The following is a 13407-nucleotide window of genomic DNA, read 5'->3' as shown; positions in this document are numbered from 1 at the left end:
TAATTACTTTCTCTTATCAGGACATTTTATTCTTCTCATACATTTTCCAATTTTAGGTCATGTCTACTGTTGCTTCTTTTATTGAATTAAATGGAGCTGCAATTATATTTGGGGATGAATATTTTAATATCATAGTTTAGTATTATATAGGAAACCACCTCTGTCCAGAAAAGACTTAGAGTATGACTGCTACATGTAAGTGAATATGTATTTAAATTTCTCATATCTGCACCAGAAAAAATATGATTTTATAATACTCCAGATGTTGGCTAGTTTGTCCCAATCTTACAACACAAAGTCAGAAGTCTGGAAAATCCTGGCATGCTTAAGTAAATATGCAGCTGCACATTGCATATTATTAGAAGGAAAATAATTAGTATTTCTGTACTGTATTTCTGAATTAGCAGACTACATCAGGCATTTTGGGGAGTCACAAGCCAGAAGCAGAATTTTGAACTAAGAATTTTTTACTTGCTGATGATTTCCTAATGATGTAAGCCGCCCTTGCTTTTGGGAACATACATTAGGCAGTGTGCTTCTATTGAAGAAAAGCAGGATTCTCCAGAGCTGTGGATTATTTTTGTACAAATCTGACCTTGGCATACAACATCATTGCTTCTATTATTGCCTGGTTAATAAAGCTGTTCATTTACTCTTACTTTATTAAGCAGAATTTTCAGTATTAGGGGGAAGCAGAAATTAGGTATTTTTTTTCAGCCTCAATCTGAAACAGACTAACAGGAAACAGCTTTTCATTAGCCCTACTTCGCTATTTCTTTTAACAGTCTGGCCCTGATCACAAGTTTGAGTGGGAGCTCAATCTTGACTGTTTTCCTCATTATAGAAACCTTTACTTTGAAAATTTTTTGCTAAATTTCTTTTTGAGATATGGAAGATGTTTCAAACTCCAAACTGCATGTTGAGTTCAAAGGCAGTCTGTTTTGAACTCAGAACACCAGTTAGGTCAAAGCATGACTGGAATATTTCTCGTGAGATCTGAACAGTTGCTCTGAAATTGTTTGAAGCCTCTTTTTTAAATACCAGAGCAACTCATTCTTTGAAATAATATAGAGTGGATCTGCCTCCTAGATCTGGATGTAATTTGGAAATGAACGTCTACTTCTGGAACTGTAGAAAGAAAACATGGAGCCATTGCAGTGGAATACAGGATCTGAGTTCATGTTTACATTTGCTTTCCTATGATTTTTTTTTTAAACCTTGGTGATAGATTTGTACTTTCTCTACATACTACTTGATATGCTACCAGCCTTACATAAGCCCTGATATATTAGGACTCCACATCACAGAATTCCTATTGGGCAGTCAATAGTTAGAACTTTGGAAGCTTAGGCCTCATACAATCTGGGGAAAACCAGGGTGGGAAAGGCTGATGAGTTCATATATATAGTGGACAAAAAGAAAAGAAGTGCCTAATATTAGATATCTAATTTGGAATGCTGGCAAGACTTTCATATTTTACTGAAAACTATCTGAGGGTACAAGATTAAAAGATAAGCAAAGATTCCTGCTTAACAACAGGCTTTACATCATATCATTATTTTTAAAATATAAAACAGTTTAATATGTACTTAGGTACATAATGGTAAACAAATTATGGTTATTCACCTTGATGGCCACACACAGAATTAATTTTTTTAAGCAATATAAAAAAATGCATTTGCAAAGCATACAATTCTGTAAATAAAATAATTTACTGGAAATCATGGCCCAGAGATAACGCTATTGTGTCTAATGGCAGAAAATTCTGGTATGAAAGGCTTTGAAAAATATCATCATCATATTTTATTTAGAAATAGTGGAACAAGTTACATTATTTTTCCTCTTCTGCCACAACATTTTCTGAATTTCTAATGAATTATACATAAGGAAAAGAGACCAGCCTCTCTGAGATACATGCTAGCACCTAGTAAAATATGTAGACTCCAATAAATGTAGAGTAAATGAGATTTTCATACTATTTATAAAAGTAAAACTATTAAAAGTGGATTCTAAGTAATCTCAGGTGTGGTTAGCTTAATCCTATCAACTGGTGAGCAGTTTAAGTGAATTTACTTATATTTGTGAAACATCCACATCTGACAGCTATTTATCCTTAGAAGTGTTATATATGATAGGTAACCGCAAGGACACATAAAAGTGGATTATATGCTTTGGAGGGGGAGAAATAAGTAGATTTTTGCATTGTAGGTGAACACAGAAATCCACAATATACCACAATATATGAAGTCCTGTATTTAGTGCCACTAAGAAACACTGAGATGATCTGAGGGTACAATGGACTTCCTCCCCATTTACACTCCTGTAAACAAAAGGCATGTCTGGAAATGTCTAAGCATGCCAAGACCAAAAACTTCCTAAAATTCATATTCAGGCTCAATTTTTAATGAATTAACTTAATGCCTAAAAACATACCATAGAAGTCACCAGGATGATGCCTGATCAGGTCATCCAAGCCATTGATTGATCTGTTTGAATTTCCCTGTTGGGATCTGCTACTTTCCCCACATATCTGGAAAACATCCTGTTGCATAAATCTGCTTTGTTTTTAAAAGTGTAGTACAGTAGAGAATAAATGTTATACCTGGCAGATCCCAGAGAATTGTCCTGTAAAATATTTTAAGACTGCCTATTAAGTTTAGGTACCCAAGCCAGGTCATTTTTAGTTAATAAAGTTCATCTTTGGTTTTGTTTTAAGAGTACAACTGTTCATTTCTGATTCCCCTCTACTAGATTATTTAACAGATCCACTGAATTAGGAACTGAAGTTGACTTACTATTTTTATTGAGCCTCTCCAGTTTGGTGTACTTTCCTTGGTCTGTCACAAAGGAATATAATATATAATTCTTTACAATGAAATAGATTAAAACTATAATATGTAATAAAATTTAACATAACTCCCTTTTTAAAAAAAATAAAGTTAAAAAGCAAAGGTGTTGTATCAAAGAATGAGACGGATTTCCAGACAACTGGAATGTTATGACTGGTGGCTTTAATAAATTACTTTGTCATGGTTCCAGAAATATATACCAATACATACATAATATGTATGTATAATACATTCCTAAATACCAATGCATAAAATAAATGAAGTACAGTGCAGATGTATCAGTCAATCTATCAAGCCTACTTGCAGAGGATTAAGTGAATCCACAATAATCTTTTATCAGACTTAGATAACACACAAAATATAGCCACCATGCAAGTAAAACAAAAATTTTGTAAATGCCCAGGAAGAAGCAATAAAAGAGATAAAATCAAGCCTGCTTTTTGTTTCTACAGGATCTTGTGGCAATTCATTCCAAAAATTCCAGGTTCACAAGAGGATGGTTTTAGTTTTCCACATGCATTTAAGGAATTAAAACTTACCATTACTTTGCAGACAGAGCTCTAATTCTGCTGTTTTCCAGCAAAACCTATTTGTGCCAGACTCTCACTTTCCTGCCATTACGTTATCTAGATTCTTGCCCCAAATTATCTGTTTAACAAACTTCTTTATAATACCATACAGGCTTTTCTTACTTTGGTATTATCAGCTATGTTCTTAACCTATCTGTCCACTTAATTTTTTGCCAATTCAGGGTCATCCTGGTATTACACAAACTATTAAAACTTCTTGTTAATGGAGCTGCTGCTGTTACATCAAATTCCTTTAAAGTGATCCCCAATTTACTGCATTTTAAAAGGAAGGAGACACTCAGGTTTTACCTTATTAAATCTCTCCAAGGGCAGATATTAAGTAATATAAGATGCTTTACTACCAGTAAAAAATGTGAAACTAAAAACATTTTAGAAAAACCTTCCTCATCTGCAAGAACAAAATTGACCCAACCCAAATATTCAAAGAAATATGAACTAAGAAAAATCATTTGAACAATAGTATTTAGCATTTGGTGGTATTTTTATTTGGTATATGCTCATACTTATTTTCCCCACAACAACAACAATCCTGTGAGACAGAATGACTGGCTCAAAGTTACCCAATGAGCTTCCACAGCTGTAAGTGGAATTATTCTCCCCATCCCTAGTCCAACACCTTAACAGCTATACCATATCACAGTGTGCTATATAGCTGTTTAACCTAGGAACATAATTAAAAGTAATCTTTGCAAAACCTTAATTGAAATATGTATGTTGTCTCCGAACCTGGAGCACAAAACCTTTTTTAAACGGAGGCCTGCATTTTTTCTAGGGGAAGTGACTGTCTGAAGTAACAGTGGAAATAACTTTAATCCTTCCTTCCTTCCTTCCTTCCTTCCTTCCTTCCTTCCTTCCTTCCTTCCTTCCCTCCCTCCCTCCCTCCGGCCATCACAGAAATTCCTCCATTGATCACTCATTCATTCCACGCACATATTACAACAATCCATCCACATCCAAACATTCATTCATCCTCTCTCAAGCAGGTGCAATATGAATAAGAAAAAGAATGTGGGGATAGGGTCATTTGAATGAAGAACAAGGAATGTTGGGCAGGCAAATTTGCAAGGATGGAGGCCTAATCATAGACTGTAGTGGCTAAAAGTTTTTTTTTTTCTGTGTCATTCTAGCTACACTGCATGAATGCATCCTTATCTAGTATTTCTTGATCACCTTAGAACAGCCTCCATTCTCTCTTTTTCGCTTTTCTCCATGTTTCATTATCAAACCTCTCTTCCCAAGAAAGAGAAAATGCCAAAAGTGATGGTGGGAAGGCAGGGGGATTCTTATTTGCCACAGAAGAGTAGTGAGCCAAATCCAAGTTATCAAATGACATGTGTCATTTTTATTTAATTACTTCCATCTGGAAAACTGACACACTGACCCTTTATTATATTGTTATTGCAGTACTGAGTGTGCTTGAAATTGCCAGTAACAGAACAGAGTTGCCACTTAATTTACTTATAATGAAGTAAACAAATAATTACCTAATAATATTAAAAGCAACATAATTTCAACTTATTAATCAATAAGACACTTGCTATTTTTAGATTTAAATATTTTTACCCTCTCCTGGTTATAAATCAGCAAAAGTAACACATACATTTAATATCTGCCATAGTATGGTAACTATAAAATATCATACATCAAGTTATAAATTATGACTGATAAATTGCAACAGCTAGTTTCATACACACTAAACGAAAACATACCATATTATGATTTCATGCAATATGAACCTAGCCCATATGCCAATACCAATGGCAACTACTTAGATATACTATTGTATATAGTATAACAACTGATTTGTCAGCTTTCTATATATAATTTTAACTTTTTACAACTGTAACATTAATTTCTACCTACTGTAATATTAAAATTTAGTTCATACAAATAATGTAAGAATGCATAGACTAAATTATAATTCTAATAGCAAAATGTCATCATTTCATGACCAACAGATGAGGTCAACCTGTTCTCAAACTATATGTGCCAGTGAAGGGCAGCCAACCATTTAATTTTGATATATTCTTACAGATCCTGGTTTCCTAGATACACTGTACTGTGATGGAATACTGTATGGCTATTATGGCAGTCGTTTTAATAATATGTTCACCACATGCTTTCAAAATTCCACATGTGCCCTTGGACTAGGAAGGCTGTCTATTTCTGCACTAAACCCTGACTAGTGTCTTGTAAGTATAGAAAAAATACTTTTTCCAACTGTATATATAATTATGAACTGTCACTTAGGCATCCATAAGAGTATGGGATATTTTGCAGTAATTTAATAGACATGCTCTGTAAAATTTAAGTTGTTCCAGAAAGCTGACTGTAGACTTATTTAAAGTTTAAACACATGACCATTGTAATTTGCCCAGTAAGATGTACAACTCATTCTGAGTGTCATTATCATTTTTATCTTTATCTATGCTTAAATGTAAATATTTTTCCATATAATGGTAGCTGGATCAGTCTAAGTTTTTTCATGGTTTAATATGTCAAAAAAATAAATAAAATTGATAGCATGATCAACTAGCAAATCAGACAACCAAATGAAATGTATGTATATTTAATATACACATATACATTTAATTAAAAAAAACCCCACAAACATTGTAAGGAAAGAATACTATCTATAATATAAGTAACTTCATATATTTCAAAGAAGGATGGCATTTGGTATATTAAAGGTAACCTTTAAACAGTCCAAAGTCAGAGCTTTGATCCCCTACGAATAAATTTTTAGAATACCATACTGGCTGTGTTTGTTTCTTCTGACTTAGATTAAACCCTCTCAAGCTTGTCTCTATCTTTAGCCCTGTAATTTACAAGAGTCTTAGGTCCATAGGCATTAATGACTAGACAACTGCTGAGGGCCTGAACAAAGTCAGAATCTGACCTCAGTAAAGAATAACCTCAGACTTGGTTATTTAAAGCAAGTGAGGGAAAAGTTCCTGATCAGCCTGTTATAGTTTCTGACATCATACTTTTACAGATGCCTCTTATGGAAATATTCAGTTAAGACAGAAAAATATTATCCTATTGTATATAAAACAGCATTTTTTATACATAGATCACATATAAATGATGCCTTTCTCCATACATAGAGGAAACTTAAATTATCTCTATTTAAGACGAAATATAATATTAGATGTAGCAATTTACATTTTTCTACTTGAGAAAATGCTTAATATTTTAGATACAATCATTGAAATATACAAGTTTATGAGAACCCCACTGCATCTCTCTTTAAATAAACTGATGAAATAGCTACTTTGACAAAAAGCATTCACATACTGCATAGAGAATTTGACATGTGTTCCCTTGAAGCTGATCTGTCAGGAATGGAATATTTATTTATTTATCATACTCTGACAAGCCAACCTCAGTTTTACTCCATTCTATACTTCACACTGTTCACATGGGTTGAATGGAGAGATAAAATTCCCAATGTGACAGTAACAAGTCTCAGTTATTTAGACTTTTTTAAGTCTGAAAGCCATATCATATCCAAAAGGCACTTCTCATCCTCTCTTCCTTCTGCTATTTTTTCCACTTTATCAAAATCATGATCCAGAATAGTTAAAAAGAGAAGATTTTGATCCTGATTTGTTTGGCTCACTCACAAATGACAGTTCCACATTTCAGTAACAGTTTGGAATGTATTTTCTTTCAAACCTGAGTACCTGCTTGAGTAGAAAGGTGGGTATAAATTGAATAACTAAACCTGGTGCCTTTAAGATGTATTTGGATTGTAATCCCCATCACTCCCAGTCAGCAATCAACCATGTTACAGGTTAGTGAGAATTTCTTTACTTTCTACCAAATGTCACCATTGGGGACCACAGCAACTATTGGAGTACTTATTTGGCTCCATAATCAGGAGGGGGCAACCTTGCTCATATTCAGAGACTTCTCAAGATGAAGAACACTATGTTTGGCTGTTCCAGTACCAACACAACAATGTTGAGAGAACTAAGGACAGTAAGGAAAACCGAGGAAAAGTTGTGTACAAACGGGACTTAGGTTGCCTAAATTCTTGAAGGAAAGCTCTCATTCGGCGGAAGCTACCCAAGGAATTGGGTCGGGGCTCAGAGGGCACAACCTTGACAGCGGGCTATGGCAAGCATGTCACGGGCAGATGTTGCTCCTCTCCCCGGATAAGGAGACTCTGATAAGGCTTCTCTCGCTCTTTCCACCCCGTTCCTCACCATCTTCTCTTATTCCTCCGTCCAGGTCTCTCGCCTTTGCTGCACCTCGTGTGGAAACTCGCACCACTTAGAGGACGCCATTAGCACCCACGAGAGTTTCAGGAGCCAAACCCAGCACACCTCCGGCAGAAAAAGTACGCGGAGAAGAGGGCGCCCTCCCCACCAGCCGTGTCTCTCCCGCTGCCCGCCTCACCTGCCGAGCTCGCGTCCGGGGCTGAGGGTGTAGCAGGCGTGGAAGGGCTCCGTGAGAAGGGGCGTCTGAATCTCCGTCAGGAGTCCTCCGCGCCTCTGCTGATGAGGCGCTTGGCCACTCCGGGAGGAAGACGACGGCGGCGCCGGCGGCGGCTTTTCGTCGGGACTCATAGCCAACGGCCGAGAACGCGACGGCAGCGCCCTCGGCTTCTTTACTCCTTTCCTCCCCTCCGCTGCCAAGTCAAAGCACCCGCCTCGCCCCGCGTTTCACTTAGTAATTCGAACCAACAGCGAGGGGCAGAAGACAGCCGCTCCGAGAACGGCGGCAGCAGCAGAGCAGAGAGCCGCGAGCAAAAGCCACGCCCTCCCGTGGGCCCTCCCTCTACATGCTGGTACCGTCACCGCCCAACCGTCTTACCTGCGGGGAAGAAAAGGGAGGGGGGGACGTGTCGCGAGTCGAAGCTGGCGCGAGGCCTTGCGGGGAGCCGGAACCGCTCCGACTCGACGGGCGGGCGGCGCCATCTGGCGATGTAACGCTAACAAATTCAGCGTCCGCCGCGGGCGCCAGCCCTGTGCAAAATAGGCAGGTCTTCCGCGTGGAAGACTGAACTACTGCACACGCACGTTTGCAAAAACCCAACTCATCTTCAAATGGGGAGGAACTCTCGGAGGAAATGATCCAAAATCCAGCTCTTGAAAATTGAGCATGCCCCTAAGAGAATGCCACTGGAAATAAAGGGAATAGATCACGACGAAAGGGGACTGCGGCATTTTCTTGCAAGTTCGGTTTGTAACATGCCATTTGTAATGGCAGATATAAACTTAAAAAAAAGTAGTTATATACAACTAGTGTGGTAGTTAGAGGGCTGGATATCGGCCATCAGGCAGAATTTAGTGCATTTGCACTATATAAGCAACTATACTCAGTGTTAGTAAAAAGTAAGGAATTGGTAACTAAGTGGATATGTCCAAGTAGACTTCTTGACAGCATATAGAAATGATTTGCCTCTTCCAAGATTTTTTTTTTTTTAAGTTCCCAGCTAGCCCGCAACCCTGTCATCTCCTGGTGGTATCCCAACCATTTATTCATCAAATCTGACCTGCTTAGCTTTTTTTTTGGATCAGCCAAGGTAGCTAAGTGCAGTCACCTGTTGAGGCATGCTTAGCATTAAACTATGGGTTAAAGATTTAACCATGGGTGCTGAATCACAAGAAATTGCTACTGTCCAAACATCTTTATCGTCTCCCTGACTAGCTCTGTTTTCTGTTACAAGGAGCTCTGCTTTCTGTTACTTTTACAAGGAGACAAAAAGGCAATTCAGATTCAGTACCCCTTCAGTAGGGTGGAGAAAAGTTGATCCTATTTCCCTGTTGTGGTTTTCTTCTCCTTCTCTTTATGTATCTCTAGAAAATTCTTCCTGCAGTGCACCAGGGGTGTACTGTTAAAACCAACATAGTGGAATGGCTCTACTTCATAATTGCTCCTGTAAACCACTTAATTTCCTTGGAAGGTCAATAGCTGCTCAGTCATGAATTCTCCATTAATCCTAATTTGCAAGATATACAGAGCTGTGGCCAGACTAGATAACTCATAATCTCAGTGTTGGATGAAGGTACTGTATAGCATGTTATGTTTAGTCAGTGGCCTTTAAGAAGTAGCTTAATCCCATCTCAAAGAACGTCTGTTGTGAAAAGAGAATGTGCTACATTGCATATGATGACAGATTGCATCATAAGAAGTTAGTTATGTTTCATAAGGTTTATGGCACAGTGGACAGGAGCAGCGCGAGACTGTATGGCTCAGCTATAAAAGAGGATACTGTATAGCTGTTCTAGCTCTGGACCCTCCAGAGTCCAAATACTGTATTTTGAACTAGCTAAAGATAAGATCTCCTTTGACTGTTTGTGACTATAGGAATACATCCTTTAGTTTTCTTGGCAAGCGTAGAGAAGTGATTTGTGTCTTTTTCCAGGGTACTTGTTTGATTAACCACCCAGTTTAGCCCACAGTCCTCATATTTCCTGATCGTTTATACCTAACTATTAACATGATTCAACCTTGCCTAACTTTTGAGGTCCACCAAGGTTTGGCTAAGTGCTGCCATCCTAGCTAGGCTATATTTTGGACTACATGCCCCACAATTTTTTTATTATTGGTCATGCCTGCTGTGGCTGATGGAAGTTGATTGTCGGTCCCTGAGTTAGGCTACATTTTTACGTTCTGTATGCTTTTGACCTCTACTCAGCTTAACCATTTGGTGCTAAGTCATGCGGGTGTCACAGAGAGGCATTTCTTTCACACAGTGAATTTTCCTTTTGTGGCACAGTTGCTATTTTTTAGAGGAACTGCTTGATGCCAGAGGACAAATACACAATTTTCCATTGTGTTGGTGGCATAGTGTTTTGACTGGTAGACAAAGCAGAGAGATGACTGTATTATTTTAAAATCTATGGGTAGAGCGCAATTTTTTCTTCTTTGCAAAGCTGTCCAGTAGCACGTTCCCTGTCCAGTTGCTGTAATAATTCTTACCCTTTCTTCACTCCAGAGAATTGCCAGCATTTGGAGAAAGAAATTGTGCTAAATTATTCTGGTTAAGTATCAGGGATTTAAGATCAACAATATCTGCAAGGGTTGTATAACTTACCATCTATGTTCTGTTCCTTACATCACTTGGTCACTTAATACCATGCTTTGTGAATCAGAATACCCACTGCAATCTTAAATGCATATGTTTGGGATGGCCCTTAATATATATTTGAAATGACAGTATGTGGCAGAACTCAAGTATTAATTATCTGCAAAGCTTCCTGTATTCAAGAATTCAATTTTGAAAAAACACTGAATACCTGAAAAACTTTTGTACATTACTTTGAGATCAATGATGGGAGAAGGATTTCCCTCCCTAAAACTCACCCAAACATTAGGGGATCCCTCCCTGGGCAGAAAATTGGCACACTAAAAGCTGACTGAAGCTATGTAGGTATGATTCAGATTCTGGACAGGTAGTTTTGAGCTAGAAAATTGAGGAAGCTTTGACCTGCATGTTCATGTTCTCCTATTGGACTTTGTGTCATGATTTTCAACTGTATGTCTCATTAAGGCTATTCTAATTAATTGATACTGGCAGTTCATTTCATATACTTGTCTGTACATTTTATCTCTCTGATATACAGGGACACATCTCATTCTTTGCTGTAGCTTTGATATTTCCCTGAATACATTACAGTAATATGAATCCTATGTCTAATTGTGATATGGCCATGCACATTAGATTCTTTTTTTAAAAAATCACTATAGGCCTGACCTAATTAATCCTTTCCTCTTTTGCCCCTTACTGAAGCCCTACCAAAATATTACTTATTATTCATAAAATATGCTGTATATGCTGTCTCTTTAAATTAAAGAGGTATATTCTATTAGCTGTACCTACAGCATATACTTAATAGGAGAAAATGCTGTACATATCATCAAGCAGTATACGTAAGATAAGAAAAATTTGGAGGGCATAGAATAGGTTTCAGAGAATAAACCACAGAAAAGAAATTTATAACCACACCACTTGATGCCATAACAAAGAGATTTTATTGACATTCTTTTACAGTGATATGATTGAATAGAAAGCACAGCCTGAGTATTGTGACATTTTCCTGTCAATAGAAGCAAAATCAGCCCACTAAGGAGGACCTTTCCTGCCACTGGCTTTTATGAAGTCTTTACTGAAACCATAATAGACTTTTGGTTTGAGATAAAACGGAAGCTGCAGGGGATTTAGCAAATACTTCAGTACTGACACTATCTGCTATCTACCTCTGTTGTCTAAATTGAATAAACAATGACATACTATGGGGGAAAGGAACAATATAACTTTTTGGACCTTGGAAAAACTATCCCAGATTTGTGGCATGTTGCACTCAATTTTTAATCACTGAGTACTGCAAAAAGGGTAACTGTAAAAAGCACCATCTTTATAATGTAAAGGCTTAGTAGCACACGTTAGACTAAACGAGATGGGTCTTTGCTGGGAAGTTAATGACAGTAGTCCATGGACTGCAATAGGATTTGCTTCAGAACAGATAAATTAAACACACTTTGTTTGGTGAAGTGGGACTACCTTCTAACAATAATGAATATGGAAAAAAACCTCATTGATTTCAATAGAATTTATTGTCAAATTATTGTACTTAAGACCATAGATTTATGTGTGGGGGTGTGTGATCTTAACACATTTGCTTAGAAACATTGACTTTAATATTTTCAGGAGTAAATAGTTTCACTTTGAACTGATGCCATATTGTGTGTGTGTGATGAAACCTCCAGAAAAAACTCCATATTTAATTCCCGTGTGTCATAGTTCCTTAGCACTTAACTCATGTGAGCCATCCAGTTTCCTACCACTGAAGTCCTGCAGAAGCCGTTACTGTGTGGTTCAACATTTGGTGAATCCACTTTTGTGGCTCAAAATACCATCTCAAAAGTGCCCAAGAAACAAAGTCTCAATAATATGAAATCATGGCTAAAATGAATATAGCTTGGGTGTATAAACTGTGCATGGCAAATAAGAATTATAGCGGACTGAAAACAATCTTTTCAATTCCATTAAAATCAAGTAGAAATTCTAATGTTTTGAAATTTGAAAAGGCTTTGATCAAATATGTTGAGTGATGTCCTGACAAGTTATGTATTTTTCCTGGTGTGTCACTCATTTCCATGTACTTCAGGTCATGTGGAATCTACTCCCTCATTTCCGGACCAATTTATAGGACAACAACTGGGCTGGAAAGATCAGTTAAATTGGCTTCAGTTTCAGATTGGGCCAAAATTAGTGTTCTCTAAAATAAAAGTGTTATCTTCCACAAAAAAGTACTGTCTCAAGGCGGCACTCTTCTTTTACTTCTCATATTTTAAAAATGTTATTTTTTCTCAAGTTTAGTTCTAAGGCATTAGCTTCTATGCTTTATCTTCTTATGTATCATTGATGACCTGTACAATAGGTAACAAGACAGTTTAATATGGAATCACACTCCCCAAAAATAATAAATTGGTGAAATAAGTAATTTATAACACTGCAATGGTAGGAAAAGGATGAAAAAATTGTTTTGTTCAGGTGGCATGAGGAGTAAATGGTATGAGATATTTCCAACATTTCTTTTGCCTGACAACACTAGTAATACTCAGAGGGCCAAATCTGCAACTTTTATTTCAGTTCCTAGAACATGGCTGGCATCTGAACCAAACTCTTTAGTGGGAATTTACTACTATATCTCTCTTCAGATGCCTTCACAGCATATACAAATCTTTTACCATACTACAAAAAATACTTTCAATTTTTAATAAAATATAGCTCTTGAAGATATTAAAATTTTTAACTATACAGTATTATAAAGCATGGAATTTGCTTTTTAGAGATAGCTCTTGAATAGTGTTAAATTTGGCCCACCTGGAACTAACCAGTTAGATACTTGTGCCTTGGCTAGTTGACTTGTGTTTATTTTTTTTCAGAAGACACCCTGTTTTAAATACCATAAATATGCTTGTGTAGCAATGCTGGACTCAATCTTGCACAC

The 13407-nt window shown here is 37.1% G+C and overlaps 1 protein-coding gene across 2 annotated transcripts in view; it reads right to left on the bottom strand.

Annotated features, from left to right (window-relative positions):
* Positions 1 to 11813, bottom strand: part of STK17A (serine/threonine kinase 17a) — a 40040-nt gene extending 28227 nt beyond the window's left edge. Inside the window, exon 1 of one of the 2 annotated variants that reach the window (XM_088150016.1) lies at positions 8261 to 11813. In XM_088150016.1, the coding sequence (XP_088006142.1) occupies positions 8261 to 8364 (104 nt within the window). In that variant the 5' untranslated portion in view covers positions 8365 to 11813. Of the gene's footprint in view, positions 1 to 7843; positions 8197 to 8260 lie in introns of those variants that run through there. The other variant, XM_007423427.3, reaches the window with a different exon arrangement.
* Positions 11814 to 13407: the final 1594 nt, after the last annotated feature.

The sequence above is a fragment of the Python bivittatus genome, unplaced genomic scaffold (genome assembly GCF_059951505.1).
Source record: "Python bivittatus isolate LINGU-HERP-01145 unplaced genomic scaffold, Pbiv_v1 ctg000610_np1212, whole genome shotgun sequence".
In the NCBI taxonomy this organism is placed as follows: Eukaryota; Metazoa; Chordata; class Lepidosauria; order Squamata; family Pythonidae; genus Python; species Python bivittatus.
The sequence above is the reverse complement of the archived record's forward strand: the minus strand, read 5'-3'. Positions and strand labels throughout refer to the sequence as shown.